Raw genomic sequence first — 17,233 nt, 5'->3', positions numbered from 1 at the left:
TCCTCGAATCGCCCAACAACATTGTTACATCGCATTGCATCATTATATTCACACCATGGATATACACAACTCAACAGTAGCAACACTCGCATCGCAGGTCGCCCGATTCAGTGCCTCGAAAACTCCGTTTCGCATATATCATGGTTCTACGCTGTCAACCCGGAAATCGTCTCGTGATCGCAATCAGATTATCGACGTTAGTTCCCTGAACCATGTGATAGAGTTCGATGAGCTTCAGAAGACCGTCCTCGTGGAGCCGAACGTGCCGATGGATAAGCTTGTAGAAGCCACAATGGCTAAGGGTTTCTTGCCAAAGGTCGTTATGGAACTTCCGAACATTACCGTGGGTGGTGGGTAAGTTACAGGGATCTGAACAAAGATTACTCTAAGTCAGAGGACTAACTAGTGTTGACAGGTTTGCTGGTACCAGCGGCGAAAGCAGTTCATATAAGTATGGGCTGTTTGACCGCACTATCTCGGGCATTGAGCTCATCTTAGGTAACGGCGAGGTAGTATGGGCATCGGCAGAAGAGCATCGCGATCTGTTTTTCACAGCAGCAGGGAGTTGCGGCAGCCTGGGCGTCATTACCCTGCTCAAAATGGAGCTTATTCATTCTAGTCGGTATGTTGAGTTGGAGTACATTCCAGTCGGCTCAACGAACGAAGCCGTCAAACAATTGCGACACTATCAAGATGATCCTGAGGTCGACTATATGGATGGCATCCTGTATTCGATGACGAGCGGAGTAATCATGATCGGCCGCTTGACCGACGCCCCAATGGATAGGAAAATCCAGAGTTTCGACAAAGCGACAGATCCTTGGCTATACATGCACGCAGAAGACATACTAAAGCGGACACAGAGCGAGAAGACTACATACAGGGAACTAGTGCCTGTTCAATCTTATCTCTTCCGCTACGACCGAGGTGTCTTTTGGTCAGGACTACGCGCATTCAAGTACTTCGTAACGCCTTTCAATCGTGTTACACGCTTCCTGCTGGATCCCTTCATGTATTCGCGGACAATGGTACACGCCCTACATCGATCGGGCCTCGCCTCCCGAACAATCATTCAGGACTATGGTGTACCATATGACGCAGCAGACGAGTTCGTTAGATGGACCGACGAAAGGACGGGCATTTGGCCGCTCTGGCTGTGTCCGGTGAAATCAGCACCTCTCGGGGAGCGAAGCTTCTCCCAAGGCAACAATGTCAAGGACGACATTCTGCTTGACGTGGGGATATGGGACATGGGACCAAGCGACGCTCACGCATTTATCAAGCTGAACAGGGATTTTGAAGCCAAAGTCACTGAGTTAGGCGGCATGAAATGTCTGTATGCGCATGCGTACTACACTGAGCAAGAGTTCTGGGACATCTACGACGAGAAGAAGTACATGGAGCTCCGGAGAAAGTACCATGCCGAGAGCTTGCCAAGTGTCTACGACAAAGTGAAAGTTGATCTGCAAGGCGTTGCTGGGGGAGCAAGCGTGAGGAAGACGGAAACGTGGAATGACTGGGCATACCGGCAATTTTGGGATACATGGCCTTTGGGAGGGTTGTACGGAGTTGCAAGCGCAACGAAGGGGTTGTTTTTCGAAAGTGACTTCCTGTTGAAGAAGTAACAGCGCTTCCGTGATAGCAAACGTGGCTAGAGATGTGATCGGAGAATGCATGGGGAGATCCATTGCATCGGCCTACCCCTCAAAAGCATAGTAGTCCATGTCCGGGCCGTCTGTTGCCCTGACAGCTGCCTGCACGTCTAGACTCTAGTACAATGAAGATCAGCTAGCTCGAGGTTCGAACGCGCACTGTAGTACGTGAAGAGGCGGCGATGACGTCGGGCTCTTTGTATAACGACGCGACAGAGGCTCGTCTGCGCAGCGGATCCGAAAGAACAAACCGGTTCACGGCCTGTTTCAGATGTTAGATTGCTAGTGTAGTGAAAACGCGTAGATGGCGCCGGTAGTCGCGTCGACGTCAGTGGAGGTTAGCGTGAAAGCTGGACGACTAGGGGCCTCGACTCACCGCAAGCTCGCATTGACGTAGCAAAGAGCTAGCCGCGACCCCAACCACCCCATTTCGCCCACTACCCAACCCACTATTGCAGGTGCCCGTCAACCACTTTTTGATTATATCAAAACTTGGCCCTGCCTTTCTCTCTCCATATACCCCCACTACAACCATTCCCACCGCACTCTCCACTGGCACCAGCTGCAACCGTTCGCTGTTGTCAATCACGGGCCATTGGACGATCCTGCCCTGTTGACGAATTTTTGGCCAGGTACGCGAGCTCCAACAACACGACGTGTCGCAGCAATTCACCGCCGCCGCCGCCTCGCAAAGCCTTTGTTGTTTGTTTGTCAGGCACCGTGTACTAAAGGCAGTCGCAGCTCAACCTTCTTCAACCCGCTCAACCATGGCGCGCCTCAGTGGCCTCCCATCCGAGCACCACCACGAGGGTCCCGGTGACGCTCCTCGACGCAAACGCGGCCGCCCGTCCAAGAACCAGACAACCGACGACATGTCATCTGTCGGCAAGCGAACCGCGTCGCCCTCAGCGGAGCTCTCTCAGACGAAGCGCACCAAGCGCCTCCAGACCATCGAGGACGATGACGAGGACCAGATCGCCGAAGAGATGCGGCAGTCCTTCTCGCGCTCGCAGCGGGGAGACAACGTTCACGTCCAGGAGCAGAGCACCAGCACCACGCGCCGCTACAACCGCCGACACTCTGAGCCTCCAGTCGCCGCCGATGACGAGGACGACGAGCTCATGTTCAACCGACCCGCCTCCACACAGCCGCTACCTGGCCTGACACCCCATCTCGACCGTGTCGGTGCCTCCCGCAGCCGCTTCACCAACACCCGCCGCGCCCGCATGTCCATGCCAGCTCAGCTGCACGTTGAGCGTGTCGACGAGGTCGAGAACAACGGCAACCGCGTTCAGTTTGCGCCCCTCACACAAGTCCTGGATGGCCGCGCGCGTCGCCGCCTCCGCCGAAGCCATCTGAGCCAGGAGGTAAACGACTTCGAAGACCACCAGAAGAAGGACAAGAGGATGTTCCTGGAGCTACGTCGTCAGCTCAAGGCCCAGGATGACAAGATCAAGGACCTGGAATACCGCCTCGAAGCCCGCCGGTTAGGTGAGATCGACATCGCAGACGCAGACGCCAATGACCTGCAAGTGGAACTAGACGAGGCCCGTCAACAGATTGACGAGCTACGCGCTTCTTCCCTGTACAATGGTGACGACAATGAACCAGTTGACATGTCCGACGACGAAGACGGTATGGTCATGGTCAACCCTGACGACCTGAACATGTCGCAAGATCTTGACATGGAGCCGACACCCGTTGGCAAGTACTCTTCCCGCGCGCTAGAGATTTCCAGCCAGATGACACTCGAATCCTTGCCATCTCTATCGCAACTCAGCCGCGACAATCTCACCGAAGGCGAGGATATCATAATGGACAAGATCGAAGACGAGGCCGTCGAGCGCTACGAGCGGGAGCTGAAGCAGATGAGCAAGGCCTTGGGTGAGTCTCAAGGTGCGCTGCGCTTGATCACCATCGAGCTTCAGAACCTTCGCTTCATTGAGGCTGGTGCTTCTTCGAGCGAAATTCTGACCGACTTGCGCCATGGTTTCGAGGACCTTCGCGCTGAGATTGAGAAGTTCTTCCCCGGTACCACCGTTGGTCTTACCAACCAACAACTTCTTCAAAAGGTCCCTGAGCTCTTCAGCGGCCTCTTCTTCGAGCTCAAGCAGCAGCTCTCTCAAATCACCATCTCTCAAAAGGCCGAAGTGCTTGTCCGACGACAATACGAGGGTGTTCTCGACCTGCTGGGCGAATCAGACGAGCGCGTGAAGCAGTTAGAGTCAGACGTCTTCACACTTGATAAGGCAAATGAGGACAAGGCGCGCGCCATTCTTGATCTCGAGGAGCGCAACGCTGCCCTGACGGAACTTTCTAACCAACAGGAACTCACTCTCGCCGAACAAGATAGCGCAATCGCTGGTCTGCAAGATGAGAACCAAGACAAGGACGTCTCTCTGGCACGACTACGCGAAGCTCTCGAAAAGTATCGTGTGGACCTCGACAACGTCACCGCCGCCGCAACCGAATTCGAGACAAACCACCACGAGACGATCGCACGCATGGAACAGGAATACACCGAGCGCATCCAGGCTCTGGAGGCAAACCTCGATGCTGAGCAGGAGGGTCGCGATGCTGCCGAGGCCGAAGTAAAGCAAAAAGATGCTTACATTGAGGAGTTAGAGGACAGCATTGCGCGCATGGAGACCGATGTCGATAACATCACCACCGACATGACTACTCTCAGAGAGCGTCTGGCTGCGCAGACCGCCGCCCGCGAGACTGCGGAGGGCGAGCGTGACGACCAGATCGAGCAAGTCTACCAGCACGCCAACACCATCGAAAACCTCAACGATGCCATCGTTGAACTCAAGGAACAGCTTGCCAACACCCGAGAGAATCTAGGTTCTGAACGTGCTCAACGCGAGAAGACCGAGGCTGATCTTGACGAGGCGAATGACAAGATCGAAGATCTCACCACCCGCCTCCATGACACTGGCCTTCAGGCTAATGAGCTGCGATCTAAGCTTTTCCAACTCCAACAAGAGAAGGAGACCGCTCTGGCAGAGCTGCAAGAAGACGCCGATGAGCGCGAGCTTGAACTGAACAACCTGCTCGATGCAGAGACTGAGCTTCGTCAGACTAAGGAGAACACACTTGGTCAGTTGGAGCAGCAGATCCTCGGCCTTGAGAGTGATATCGCGACACTTGAGAACAACCTGTCTGACATGACCGATGCTCGCGATCAGCTCGAGCAGGATCGTGACGTCCAAGTCGCCAACCTTGCTGCTCAGCTCGCTGACCTGAAGACCAAGTACATGGCGCTGGAGAACTCCACCAACTCCACCATCACCTCACTCCAGGCCAACATCACGGACCTTAACAACCAGATTCAACGGCAACAAGCTGAGATCAACGATCTCTTCGATCAGGTCACTGAGAAGGAGCGCATCTACCTTGAGGATACGACTGCCCTCCAGGGAAGGATCGATTCTCTTGAGGAGGATCTCACTGTTCAGAAGGCGGAGAACGAAGGCTACCGCAAGGAGAACTTGTCTCTCTCAAGGCGTGTTGAGTCCGAGGCCAACGAGCTTCTGAACATTGTCGACGCCCACGCTAACGAGGTCAATGCCCTTAATGCTGTCATCAAGACACAAGAGGCCACCATCAAGAGCCTTCAAGATGCCTCTGCGAAGCGCACTACGGAGTACGAGGAGATGATTGAGGAGCGTACAACTGAGCTCACAGAGATGCGTCTGCTAGGCGAAGCTCGCCTCGAGACCATTATACTTCTGGAGGCCCAGATCGAGGAGATGAAGGAACGCTTCCGTCTTGCTGAAGAAGACACTCGTGCCACCATCGACGCCCTCACTGCCTCGCAACGTCAACTCCAGGAGCAGAATGAGCGTCTTGCTGATGACTTGAAGCGCCGCAACCAGGACGCTCTCCAAGCCGTCCAAGAAATGAAGCTCAAGCGTGTTGAAGTTAAGACCCAAGGCGTGGGCGACCTCCACCGTGTCGCTAATGGCAAGGTCTTGAAGACCAGCGAAAAGGTCAAGATTGGAAAGAAGGGCAAGAAGAAGGTCTCTTCTAGGCGTCAATGGGACTCCGGCTTCGGCGTTGATGAGAATGTCGAAGACGAGGAGCTCAACGCAGAGGAGCCACTTGCTGCATAGAGTGCAGTAGCTGATGATGATTGCAAGTTCGCTTGACTTTGCAGGTTCAGATTATATTTGGGTCCTATGTTGTTGCTGTCACTGCAGAGCAGTATTCTTGTTTTTTCTTCTCCCTTATATTTTTGGACACATTACTTTGGGTAACAGATTGTTTCGTTTGTCATGATACATCCGGCGCTGGCATTTGCTATCTTACGACTCGACGACCTGGCTTCAACGCTTTGTTTGATAGGATAAATGGTGGTAACGATATCGCAGTGTATTGCATAGCGCACGGTGCCTGGGTTCCAGTTACGGTCACGGGGAAAAGAAGTAGTGTAATGACCCTTGTTCTATCTTGTACAGATTCTCCTTTTTTATCATCAATCACAACAACAAGATCAGAACTCCTTCCTCTCCATTCGCATCACTGCATCCGTAAAAGAACCTTGTATGAGCATATTCTCTCCCAGGATGCTGGTTAAACGTTTTGGAGCCTTGCGTGGCCCCAACGTTGAACGCTGGACGGGAACTGTCAACATGGGTCTTCCCGTCGTGTTCTCGTATCCCTGAAACAGATCTGCAACAACGCGTTTCGTTGCCTATCAATCGGTCCGCACCCCACCCAGCAATCGGAAGTTTAGCAACTTCCGAGGACCAAAGGCAACCCAAAATCATTCAACTCCTTTTCTTTTCTTCCCTTCCCTTTACTCATCGCCGGCTCCACATATTCACGCCTAGCAAATATCTCCCCCCTTCTCGTCGACAACACAGGCCAAGCACAATGGGTAGCAGCAGCCTCAACCCATCCTCTCCTCGCGACGATGAAACCGTGCTCTTCCTCTTCATCGCCTTTGCTATTCTCATCGTCCTTCTACTCTTGCTGGTGTTGATCTCGTGCCAGACGTGGATGTTGTGGAAGATGGCAAAGGCGGTTGTTGAGCAGGACACTCAGATTACACAGCGAGGGCGAAAAGGGTATGGATATGATAGTAGTGGAGTAAGTAAGAGCAGGAGTGTCAGAGGTAGTATTTATACCGATGGCGAGGAAGAGAGGAAGTTGATGAGTGGAGGTAGTGGTAATGGACCAGAGGGAAAGAGGAGGACGGGGGTTTGGGGAGTCGGAGGGTGGGTTTGAGGTGGATGAGTTGTGCACTTTAAACTAGGAGGGATTTGGGAAGGTCGTAGGGACGACAACTTTGATTTGGTACGTTACAAGAGGACGAAAATCAAGGATAGACAACAGGGGCCGAAAAATGCTACGCAACGACACGCCCGCCTTTTACCTCACACCACCAGTTCCGCCTTTGGCTTCAACAACATATCCTCCAAAACCCGATATTCTTCCCTCAAAGCCGCGACCTCCTGTCTCAACGCTCTTTGGTCCTCAGACAAGCATTTCATCTCCTCTGCTACGGACTTCGCCTCCTTGCTCACACTGGCTAAACCTGTTCCATCCGACTTCTTCACAGACGGTCTATTAACAGCATGCGAACGATCATGAAATATACCCGGTGGAGCGGGTGAATACAAAGTACTTGGCGAGGTGTTGGATAGTGGGGTATCCAAGGCATGGATACTGAGTTGATGATGTTGTGGCAGTGATGGAGTGGGTGCGTTGGAAGAAGTTACCGATTGATCGGTATTTTCGGCAAGGCCAGCATCGACAAGATTCGTGTCTTTGACCGCGCCTGAGATGGAGCGGGAGTATACGCTGCTAGGTGAATTTGCTCGCGTGTCAAGCGAGTTCGTCATGGGCTGCCGTGGTAGAACTGGTGTTAGGTTGCGATGGTTGTAGTTTTGGAAAAGACTACTTTTAGCTAGGAGGCCGGGTACGGGGTAGTAGAGGCTTTCGAGCGAAGATGACGAGTCTGCTGCTGTGGTGGTGGCGGCGGCGAATGCGTGGTTTCGAGGAGCTTTTGATCCAGCAACTATATTGCTCGGGCCTGCCATGTCGTTTACGCTCTCATCGGCAACCGATTCTCTTCTCGTGCTTGGCGTTGAGCATGAACATGCATTGCTGGGCCATTCTGTCTCTGAGTCGATTCTTCTGAGAGCAGGCTTCAATATTGGAAGATTAGGTCTATCTGGGAGGGTAGAACTCAGATCCAATTCAAGCTCTCGTGCTTTGCTCAATGAACGCCTCTCAAACATCTGGGCGGTGGGACGGGAGTACAGACTGCTCGAGCTACCCAAAGGAGACGACGATCCTGGGTCGGCTATAGTTACGTGTCGCTGAGCTTTTGGCATGACCCGTAACCCGCTCGGTGCTTCCGCCACAGTCTCTTGATGCTCAACAGACTCCTCCTTCATCATGCCGGATGTTGGACGAGAGTACAGACTGTTGGGTGTGTTGAACGCAGTGGGAGAGGACTGTGGGAAGGGCACTGGACAGATCGTCGTTGAGGTTGAGGTAATCAGTGGTGATTCTGAACTCATATGACGCTGTGACGCCTTTGGCTTGCGTCTTCGCGTGGAAGGAGGTGTAAACCATTCTTGATCCGAAAAGTGCGAATGATCAGACGAGCTGAGCGACCTATGAGGAGCGGAAAAGAGCTGTGCCCGTGACGGGGCTGGTACACTTGGCATCTGATGTACTTCGGGCCATCTCCGACTTTCTTGTGTTGGAGGATCAGGTTTGGGTAGAGACTTTGCGGCGCCGACATGAAAGGGATTGTGCGGCGAAGGTTCCGGAGGCGACTGAAATGTCTCTGTAGAGATGCGCGGTCGTACAGATGACATTTTCACGTGTTTGTTGCGCACTCTCTCAACGCGGAGAGGCGAGCCTCTCAACACATCCGAGGCTCTGCGACTAGGAACTCTCGACTTGAACTTCCTAGGCTCATCGGAAAGCAGATCCGGCGGTGGCCCAACAGGTACCGGTTTTCTTGTTAAAGCTGACTTGCAGGGTGATCTAGTCTTCTTGACAGTACCGGTCTCCTCGTCAGAAGGAGTCGATCCCTCCGCATCCACAATATCGACGACGGAACGAGGCTTGGGGGACGGCGATAATCCGCGAGTCGGAAGAATCGAAGGCGCGGTCATGTTGCCGACCCACTCAACAGCTGTGATAGACACTCCCACAGTGATCTCATGTATAAGTAGGCCCAGGGCGTTGAAAACAAGAACTTTTCCAGCCTGTGTACCAATAGCAATCAATGTCTCAAAGCCCTCGTAGACATCTCCGGCATCTTCTGCCGCGTCGCCTCCTAGTAGCACCATCCCGTCTACTCTTCCCTTTGAGTGTACAGAGCCTTTCGTGGATACCGACAAGCAAGTAGCGGGATAAGAGACATGCTATGTCCGGAGTACTTCTCCTCCCCTTTCAAAGTCAACAAGTCGACATTTCCCATCATACCTAATGCTAACAACACGCGATTTGTAGCCCGGTATGAACTCCGCTGCGAGTACACCACCCATGGCCGGCTTATGGAGCTTCTTGATGACACCTACTCGGACAGGCTGTAACTGGTAGAACTGGAATTGATTTATGTGCGAATCTTCGGGCCGCTTTCGGAGTGAAGGCAGGAAAAGACGATACATCGCTAGTAATCCGTCCTGGAATCCGATCACAAAGTTCGTATATGATGGCTGCGCGGGACTATCCAATTGTTGGAACGCAGCACAGGTCGCAGAGTAGCGGGCATCTGTTGGACGAAAGTCCACAGGCGCGCTGTGTCCCCGTCTTTGGTCTTGAAGGTATATAGTCATCGGGTTTGGTGATGCTGAAAGAAGTACGGTACCGTTACTGGATATCGCGATCACATTCGGTGGAGATGGATGCGATGGTAAGGAAGGCAGAAGCTTGTCATCTGGTATGGAGTATGCTTGAACTGAGTTGTTCAACGTTGTCGTGAAATACAAGGTGCGCGAGTCGGGTGAGAAGAGAAGAAGACGTGGCTCGCCCTGTGCTATCGTCAGTTTGTAGACCGTATCGTCGTTAGGGAAGATGCCGTACATCACCACTCTTCAATTTGTATTTCCTGTCCTTGGTTCGCGAAGCATCGTGTAGTATCACAACCTGACCATCTGCTATAGCGAACAGGCTGCTGTTATCTTTCGAGGCACGAGCGTTGACTATGCCGTTAGCGGTCTTGCACTCGAACAGCGTCTCGCGAGCAAGCTGTGTCCTCAAATGAATCTTGTTCGGTGTTGTAACAAACAAGCTCTGTTCAAACGGTAAGCGCTGGGATTTTGCCATTGCTGCAAGTAGAATAGTGATAAGTTTAGGGAGGTCGTTGCGATGAGGTGGCAAAAGAACGATGTCTGGATTGTGCGGTATCATGATCGAATGCGCTGCGGCAGGTGCTACAAGTCAACACGTGGAGTTCCAGGGTAAGCACAGCGGGAATCAACCTTCATACGAGCACTGTGCTACCATAGGTGCCATGAAAACATGCCTGATTATAACAGACATTTTCTGAACAAACAAATGGATTCTGTAAATCGAGCAGTCCTGGTCGAATTGCTAGTCCAATCTACTTCAGCTTAGCGTACTGCTTGCCCCATTTCTCTGCAATTTCCTCCTCCGAGAACTTTCTTGTCTTGCGCTTTAGCATCTCGACTTTCTCGTCGAGCGTAAGCTGCATCTGATCGCCCATAGGTACAAGACATTTAGCAATGTGCTCATAGTTCTTTCTTAGCAGATTGACCGTAAGGAAGAAGTAATCGATGTTATAGAAAACGATTGCGTGCTCGTCAGAGTACTGCTTCTTCTGTGAGAGGAACGCAACTGGATGCTCCCGCCAGTGGCGGAGCGGATTGAGGTGATGAGATGTGTGATAGCCATCGTTGTAACAGTGGCGGTTGCTCTGTTATAGTGTAAGTGGTGCGTTCGAACCTAATCAAGCAAGAATGATTGCAGACTTACGGGTACGTCGATGAGTGTGATGCTTGACCTGAAGTCAGAGTCCGGCTCGACCTCGTCAACGAAAGCGTGCTGGCCCCAGTTGCCAGTCATCAAAGCCAGGCGCATGAATGCCAGAGGAATCAAGAATACAAACGTCGTTGCACGAGCGTTGACGAAGTTGTACATCATGTACAGGAAGACGTAGTTGCCAACTTCGCAAGCACCCGCTTGGAGCGCGAGATTAGGCTTGCGATTGCGCAAGAAGTACATGGGCAAATCGAGCCAGATCAGAAAGTAGAACCGGCCAACATATTGCGCAAAGTCCCAAACACTGTCCCGCTGGTATCGAATAGTGGAAGACAGGTCATTAGGTCCGTTGCCTTCAACGTGATGGTGCTTGACGTGATGATAGTAGTATGAGTTCCAGGTGTGGCCCATCATTGGATCGAGAATGTATGGGAATAGCCGGTCGATGAAGCCATACTTCTTGCTAAGAACACCACGCATATGAATGTGCTGATGCTTCAGGAGCGTGAATGGTCCCATGTAGTAGCCTTGCATGACGCAATGAAGCACAGCGTGCCACCAGTGGAAGTTGACGTACAGATAGATCGCTGATGGGACGCTGGTGCAGAAGTAAAGCAGCAAATGCGTAACCATAATGACATCGGTCTCGACTCGCACAATCTGCTTTGCCCATCGAATGTAGGGATCGATGATCCATTGACGAAGAAGAGGGTTCTTGATGTCCGAATCATCGACAGTGCTGCACACAGTGGTCTCGAAACTGTCAGACTTGGGGTCATTCAGCTTCTTGAGGTAAGCGATTGCTTGCTGCTCCTGGTCTTGGAGATCTATGAGATATTAGTTATATGAAACAGCCATGGTGGTTCAAAGAGAGATTCACTGACCCTCTGGTGATGGCGTCACAATCTCGGAATGTTTGACACCCGAGTCATCTGAATCTTCTGCTGCATCTAGCGTTGATTTTGCAGGCCTGGTCTCATATAACTCGTACTCCTTCTGTAGGATTTCCAGAACAATTCGGTCCGGACCAGTTAGCTCTTTATCGAGAGGGAAAGCCAGCTTGCCCATCTTGCCGATGACCTGGTAGGATCGTTGTTGGGTCGTGCCGTGATGGCGTGATGACTGCGATAGCAAAAACAAGTGCCCGCCGAAGAGATTGGCAACAAGCGCCTTGTGCTGCCGAACAAGTAAAGAACGAATCAACCAATGTGAAGATTATGATGGATGTCAATGGCAGAAGCGCATGATGGAGTTGTAGCGAGCTAGGTATGAGGCTGTCGCTGTGAAGCCAAGTAACTGGAAGCGGTGACAAAACCGTTTAGCGCGCCCCTGGTGACCCACACAAGTGGCGAACGAAGACCGAACGCGTATGTATCATTTCACGTAGCCAGTGGACTAGAACACTGGACACGACGGATCGGCCTTTGCTTCATGCAGCAGCGAAGGCAGGTAGGGGCAGTCTGATAGATAATTGACATGGCCGCGAATCACATGCAAAAGAGCAGTCGCGACCTTTGTGTGGCAAATTCAGGGTCCTCAACTACCCCGCATTCGCCCAAGCGCCCTCGCAGAACATAGTGGGGCGGACATTGAGGCTCACAGTCTTCGTGCAAAGTAAACAAACGTCAAGTTCATACTGATCAATGCATTTCGCCATGAAGCGCTAGATATAGCGTCTTCGATAGTTTATAGGAAACTGCGGGCGAAGAAGACGCTTGACATTACCACCTAGTGTTCCTTTTCCGCCCAGAACTGCAAGAACCGACTCACAGTCCTCTCCTCCCAATAATGGGCCTCCCTAATATAATCCGGCTCAGCGCTAACGTTCTTGATACCATAACTGTCCCAGTGATGTCCGGCTCCCGCAATCAGGTAGCTCGGGTACTTGTCGCTACTGATCCTGGGTTGAGGAGCCAGATTCGAATGGTAGCATAGATCAAGCCAGACATCGGTATTGCCATCAATCTTAGCGAGATTCTCAGCTTGGACATCCCAGCCTCCGTACTTGTTGTAGTAGTGCAACTGGGGAGTTGCAGGGATGCTATTATGCTCGCCAGGTGGGAAGGCCCAGGTGCACCACTGCTGCGTGTAGTCAATTTGGAGGACGCGGGAGATGAGAGATGGGCCGTTCGTAGGCGCAACTTGGTAAGCACCAGACTCTGAACAGGTCGAGTAAAGGTATGAGCGTGCTGCACCGTTTGAGGGGTCGGCGTAGTATGTCTGATTTTGCGTGCCGAAGCAGCCCTCGTCCGTGCTATCGATTCGTCCACTTTCGCAGTTCGGGATAAGCGTCTTCTTCACATAATCGGCATAACCACCTAATCCAGTCCAAGAATCACCCTGGGAGTACTTGGCAAGCGCCATATCGACGCTGCTGATGTTTGCCGGCGGGTTGATGTTCGTTACGTTAGAGCAGAAGTTGAAGAAGTCTTCAGAACCATATTTGGGAGACCAATCTAGAGCGTGATTAGCACACATCTCACAAAGATCCTGAAAAGCACCATTACTTACTGAGTTCTTGCCATGTGTTGGTGGGATAATTCATCGGACCACCGATCGGGAATGCAATCGTCATGGCAAAGTCTCTCAGATCTTGCAGCGCGCCGAGACCAAAGATCTCCTTCAATTGCTGGATGCCTTCTTTGTTTCCACTCCAGATAAGTTCATCCATCTTGTCGACAATGTCAATAATCCTGGATACGCAGTCTGCAGGACCGAACTTTATGATGGGATCGTACCACTGAGGGTATTCGAGTAAAGCCTGGGTAGTGGCACTGCTACCAATGCCTCCAGCAAAGATGTCGTTGTAAGTCTTCATGGTGAACGCAGTGTGAGCACCAGCAAGAGAACCGCCATACATAATCCAAGGTGTGTCAACACTGTTCAGACTAGCGTTAACACCTGGGAAGGTAGCATGCTGTCTAAAGTAGGCATTGTCGGCAATCGCTATTCAAAGTCAGCTCATTTGCATCATGGCCTGAATACTTGCATCACTAACTCTGCTCAGTAGTCAAGAATCTCAGTTCATCTGTCGTACTAGAATTGTACGGGTAGCTTTCACCATAGTAACGATTCTCAAGAATGACACCAAGACCGTTGAACTTTTCCATGAGAATCTGGATGACTAGAAACCCGGTCAGTGATTTGTGCGAACGTATCGATTGGGTTTTGCTGTAACCGCTTACTTCCAGTCTGCAAGTTGGAGAAACGCGACTCTCCGCTCGTCTCTCCACCGATGTAGAGAAACACTGGTCCCCCGGACTTGTAGTAAGAAGAGTCGAAAACTGAATCAAATGTTTAGTGTATGCTGAGTATGCACGCAGTAGATTTGTACTTACAGTACCGCTGCTTGAAGGTGGCATTGGTGTGTGGAACATAGCGATCGCTATCCTGGAAATGATCAATCTGGCGCAAAGGTCAGCTAGAGCACAATAACGAGAAAAAGCGCATCAACGAACCGGTTGATCAATCGTATGTGCCGCATAAGCTGGCGCATCAGCAGCCTGTCTCTTGCCCTGCCATGAAGCCGAGCGCGGAGCCGGAGTTGCAGACCCCAAAGCCACAAAACTGTAAACCAAGGTCAGGATCTTCATGTTGATGGTTGCTTCTCAGCGGACGTACCGGGATACTTCGGGAATACCGTACCACTCTTATACAGATCTCAAGCTCGGCTTCCCGGATAGCAGGACGCGAAGCTATACCATCGCGTCATGTTCGTTTGTACCTCAAAGCGGGGCAAGGCGTGCAGCGGGCGATACCTATACAGGCAGGTAGATGCAAGGCTTGTGCAGGCTTGGAGAAGCTTGTCGCTGCTTGGTATCTGCCTTCTGCTTTAGAGCTCTTTGCTTACTGTCTTATCGTGCGGTGAGGCTTTTTGAAGGATGGGTAGTGTTGTGTTAGTTGTGTTCGTGCAAGTGAGGTACGCGCGGACCCTAAATACATCGCATTATGGAAGGCGTCAACGCGTCTGCTCACACGATGTAGCAGATACCTGGGAAGTATGGATGATTGGTATTTCTGGAAGTAAGCAGTGCATGCAAGTTAAAATGTGCATATGCTTAGGCAATAGAGCTACCTAGGTATGGTAAGCTCAATGACCGATCCCTGCCATACGAACTCGTATACCAAACTCCAGTAGCCTTATCTGACCACAGATACAGAAATGATGACGCAACACTGCATCTCCGTCTCCAAAATCCTCACCACCTACTCCATCTCCTTACAAGTAGGTCTAACCAACATACCAGCTCTCTCGTAAGTTCGATCCGTGGCTTCCATTTGTTTAATACTCTCCTCGCCATCAACCCACGCACCACTCCCATCTCTCCGCTTAACCTTATTCACAAACTCCTCAAGCATGTACCGATACGTAACCCACCAGTCCTCACCCTTTTTCTCACCACCCATGCCCTCCGGCCACTTGTACGCCTTCTTGTACTCCGTCTTCTTTTCTTCCTTGACAATCTTGCCAGAAGAGGGATCGCGCAAAGTAGTCGTAGTGGTGATATCGATGCGATGGTAAGAGTGCGGGCCCATGAAGCCCCAGAACATAAGTGACTTTTGGCTAGACTTGTGTAGACCGTTGTCAGTGGTTTCAAGGTTCTCGGAGCGCAAAGTTACAGAGAGCGAGGCAAGCAGGTCACTGAAATTTGGCCAGTTTGATGTGAGCCACGGAAACCAGTACCCGCCTCGAGCACCTAGATCGGACAGAACGTGACCACTACCGCCGTTGGGGAATGTGTAAGTAGCTTCCATGGCTCGATCGCAGAGCTGATGTTGTGTTGGGTGAAAAAAGCTAGGTGTTGCAGAAGTGACATCTGTAGGCTCAGCCCCGAAGACACCTCGTAGTGCGGATAGGGTGTAATGCCCTATGTCCATTGCAGCGCCACCAGCAAGATCGTAGTCATATCTGATATCCGTGTCGGGGAAAGCTCCTTTCGGTGCTCCCGCACGAACACTTGCTTTCTCTACATTTGCCTTTTCGAATTGCGCTAGAAAGACGTACCAGGCGGGGTGGAAGCGATAGTGACTTGCTTCAACAAGTACAGGAGCATTTGGAGCCTTGAGAACCTGGTGATGGAAGAGAGAGCGTGCCTCTTGCGCATTGGAGACGGAGGGTTTCTCCAGTAGAACGTGTTTTCCTGCCTTGAGGGCGGCGAGCGTCCATTTATAATGCAATCCGTTTGGCAAAGGGTTATATATACAGTCGATTGACGGATCGTTGATCAGCGCTGCGATGGATCAGCATGATATCACAGCAGTATGAAGTGGCCGTAATTGCTGCTTATGGGCTGCTGCATTGTCATCACCTGGCTCGCTTACCTTCATAGCTATCATGAACAATCGGAACATCCCACCTCTTCGCATAGGCTTCTGCTTTCGTCCTGTCTCTTGCTGCAACAGCAGCGACTATGACATCTGCATGCGAGCGCGCTGGAATGATCAAAGCCATCGGACTGTTCAACGATTCTATTTAGCTCCAAGACCCTATCTCAACTTCCTCATGTTGATAAAGAGAACAGGGCGTGGACATACGCAATTTTGGCAGCTCCTAAAATACCGAAACGTAATGCATCCGAATTCTTCGGTACTGGCTTGCGTCCAGCGGCCCATTCGGTAAACTCAGCGCTGGAGTTCAACCAGTCGACAAATCCCATCTTCGATCGGTTGCGTGATGTAAAAAGTGATGATTTGGCGGTACGATGCTGAAGAAGAGGAAATACATCTCCGTCTACAGAAACACAGGATGTTCCATTGCTTACTATCAACTCGTAACGGGGCGTTATCTAGGTACCTTAAACTTGCGCCTCGCATGCAGTGCGCTTGGGGTGCGGGGCCAAGTCAATGATTGGCGCCCGCTCGTACGCCCGAAACAGTAAGATACCTTCAACTCCTAAGTAGCATCTGTGGCTGATTGATTCCATGGTCAACATGGGAAAAATGCTGAGGGGAGGCAAGAGGTCTACATTTTCAATAGTTCATATTGATATAATACGAGCAAGTATGCCGACAATCGATGACCACCATAAGCACTTGGTGTGTAGTGAAGTTAATATACTACAGTTCAGCCGGACACAGCATCTTGCGTCTGGAGCGTGAGGTGTTAGTTGCTTACGTTGTCTAAGCCGCTTCGATAGCGTATAGTTCAACTAGTTGAACTTACAATGTGGCAGTCATGCCCAAGAGACTGCATGTTCTGATGCATGAAAGATAGGCTGAATCTAATCTCGCACGCCTCAACCTCGCTGACTCGGCTAATGAGTATAAGCACCGCCTTCACATCTACCGAATGCCCGAGGCACCGTCTGAAGCGGAAGATTTCCAATTCTGTAGATCATGTAAGTCAGCAATGTCCGAGGCCAGCGGTAACAGCGGCGATAAGAAGTGTGGCAAATATTGAATCATGGCATCATGGCACGAATAATGGCTAGGGTTTCAGATGTCAGGCGTGGTGGCGAGAGAATCCACTTTGCCATATCGGACGACGTGCATGAACGGCATGTTCAGGGCGCTGCTGTTTGATCGACAGGGTAGCACACACGACTGTGTGGGAAAGAGTGGGTGTGGAATTGTATTGTCCACGAATGCCTGAATGCCTACGAAACAGA

General features: G+C 51.4%; 7 protein-coding genes across 7 annotated transcripts; 3 read left to right on the top strand and 4 right to left on the bottom strand.

Moving 5' to 3' along the window:
• Positions 1-55: 55 nt before the first annotated feature.
• On the top strand, positions 56-1,625 carry CC77DRAFT_1055926 (FAD-binding domain-containing protein; the record flags this gene model as incomplete). The annotated part of the gene is made up of 2 exons (XM_018527865.1): positions 56-354; positions 416-1,625. The coding sequence occupies 2 exons, from the start codon at positions 56-58 to the stop codon at positions 1,623-1,625; spliced, it is 1,509 nt and encodes a 502-aa protein (XP_018391221.1).
• A 306-nt stretch (positions 1,626-1,931) lies between these two features.
• On the top strand, positions 1,932-5,770 carry CC77DRAFT_1036590 (hypothetical protein; the record flags this gene model as incomplete). Its single annotated transcript, XM_018527023.1, has 8 exons — positions 1,932-2,284; positions 2,394-3,360; positions 3,391-3,691; positions 3,725-3,829; positions 3,860-4,045; positions 4,082-4,306; positions 4,346-4,758; positions 4,789-5,770. Exons 2-8 carry the CDS (start codon positions 2,420-2,422, stop codon positions 5,768-5,770), a joined length of 3,153 nt encoding a protein of 1,050 aa, XP_018391220.1. The 5' UTR covers positions 1,932-2,284; positions 2,394-2,419.
• Positions 5,771-6,533: 763 nt separating this feature from the next.
• On the top strand, positions 6,534-6,887 carry CC77DRAFT_1045601 (hypothetical protein; the record flags this gene model as incomplete). Its single annotated transcript, XM_018527409.1, has 1 exon — positions 6,534-6,887. One exon carries the CDS (start codon positions 6,534-6,536, stop codon positions 6,885-6,887), a length of 354 nt encoding a protein of 117 aa, XP_018391219.1.
• CC77DRAFT_978038 (hypothetical protein) lies at positions 6,869-9,950 on the bottom strand (the record flags this gene model as incomplete). Its single annotated transcript, XM_018535991.1, has 3 exons — positions 6,869-9,046; positions 9,086-9,582; positions 9,776-9,950. The coding sequence occupies 3 exons, from the start codon at positions 9,948-9,950 to the stop codon at positions 7,037-7,039; spliced, it is 2,682 nt and encodes an 893-aa protein (XP_018391218.1). The 3' UTR covers positions 6,869-7,036.
• A 250-nt stretch (positions 9,951-10,200) lies between these two features.
• On the bottom strand, positions 10,201-11,902 carry CC77DRAFT_7023 (hypothetical protein). The gene is made up of 3 exons (XM_018532822.1): positions 11,510-11,902; positions 10,620-11,452; positions 10,201-10,560 (listed from the first exon to the last, which is right to left on the bottom strand). The coding sequence occupies exons 1-3, from the start codon at positions 11,691-11,693 to the stop codon at positions 10,228-10,230; spliced, it is 1,350 nt and encodes a 449-aa protein (XP_018391217.1). The 5' UTR covers positions 11,694-11,902; the 3' UTR covers positions 10,201-10,227.
• A 352-nt stretch (positions 11,903-12,254) lies between these two features.
• On the bottom strand, positions 12,255-14,237 carry CC77DRAFT_1036588 (peptidase S28). The gene is made up of 6 exons (XM_018527022.1): positions 14,084-14,237; positions 13,964-14,030; positions 13,811-13,909; positions 13,624-13,749; positions 13,137-13,571; positions 12,255-13,081 (listed from the first exon to the last, which is right to left on the bottom strand). Exons 1-6 carry the CDS (start codon positions 14,216-14,218, stop codon positions 12,354-12,356), a joined length of 1,590 nt encoding a protein of 529 aa, XP_018391216.1. The 5' UTR covers positions 14,219-14,237; the 3' UTR covers positions 12,255-12,353.
• A 425-nt stretch (positions 14,238-14,662) lies between these two features.
• On the bottom strand, positions 14,663-16,414 carry CC77DRAFT_6868 (oxidoreductase domain-containing protein). Its single transcript, XM_018532764.1, has 3 exons — positions 16,161-16,414; positions 15,948-16,081; positions 14,663-15,856 (listed from the first exon to the last, which is right to left on the bottom strand). Exons 1-3 carry the CDS (start codon positions 16,280-16,282, stop codon positions 14,832-14,834), a joined length of 1,281 nt encoding a protein of 426 aa, XP_018391215.1. The 5' UTR covers positions 16,283-16,414; the 3' UTR covers positions 14,663-14,831.
• Positions 16,415-17,233: the final 819 nt, after the last annotated feature.

The sequence above is a fragment of the Alternaria alternata genome, assembly GCF_001642055.1.
Source record: "Alternaria alternata strain SRC1lrK2f unplaced genomic scaffold CC77scaffold_1, whole genome shotgun sequence".
Taxonomy (NCBI): Eukaryota; Fungi; Ascomycota; class Dothideomycetes; order Pleosporales; family Pleosporaceae; genus Alternaria; species Alternaria alternata.
Note: the sequence above shows the minus strand (reverse complement) of the source record. Positions and strands in the feature narration are given on the sequence as shown.

Bases quoted from the DNA above. Each gene is read 5' to 3' on its own strand.
- CC77DRAFT_7023 (XM_018532822.1), bottom strand. From the start codon at position 11,693: ATGGGCAAGCTGGCTTTCCCTCTCGATAAAGAGCTAACTGGTCCGGAC. The intron at 11,453-11,509 runs GTCAGTGAATCT...AATATCTCATAG, and splicing joins TGTGACGCCATCACCAGAGG to ATCTCCAAGACCAGGAGCAG. The intron at 10,561-10,619 runs GTAAGTCTGCAA...ACACTATAACAG, and splicing joins TCACACTCATCGACGTACCC to AGCAACCGCCACTGTTACAA.
- CC77DRAFT_1036588 (XM_018527022.1), bottom strand. From the start codon at position 14,218: ATGAAGATCCTGACCTTGGTTTACAGTTTTGTGGCTTTGGGGTCTGCA. The intron at 13,910-13,963 runs GTAAGTACAAAT...CATTTGATTCAG, and splicing joins CACCTTCAAGCAGCGGTACT to TTTTCGACTCTTCTTACTAC. The intron at 13,750-13,810 runs GTAAGCGGTTAC...CCGGGTTTCTAG, and splicing joins CTCCAACTTGCAGACTGGAA to TCATCCAGATTCTCATGGAA.
- CC77DRAFT_6868 (XM_018532764.1), bottom strand. From the start codon at position 16,282: ATGGGATTTGTCGACTGGTTGAACTCCAGCGCTGAGTTTACCGAATGG. The intron at 16,082-16,160 runs GTATGTCCACGC...ATCGTTGAACAG, and splicing joins TTAGGAGCTGCCAAAATTGC to TCCGATGGCTTTGATCATTC. The intron at 15,857-15,947 runs GTAAGCGAGCCA...GATCCATCGCAG, and splicing joins TGTTCATGATAGCTATGAAG to CGCTGATCAACGATCCGTCA.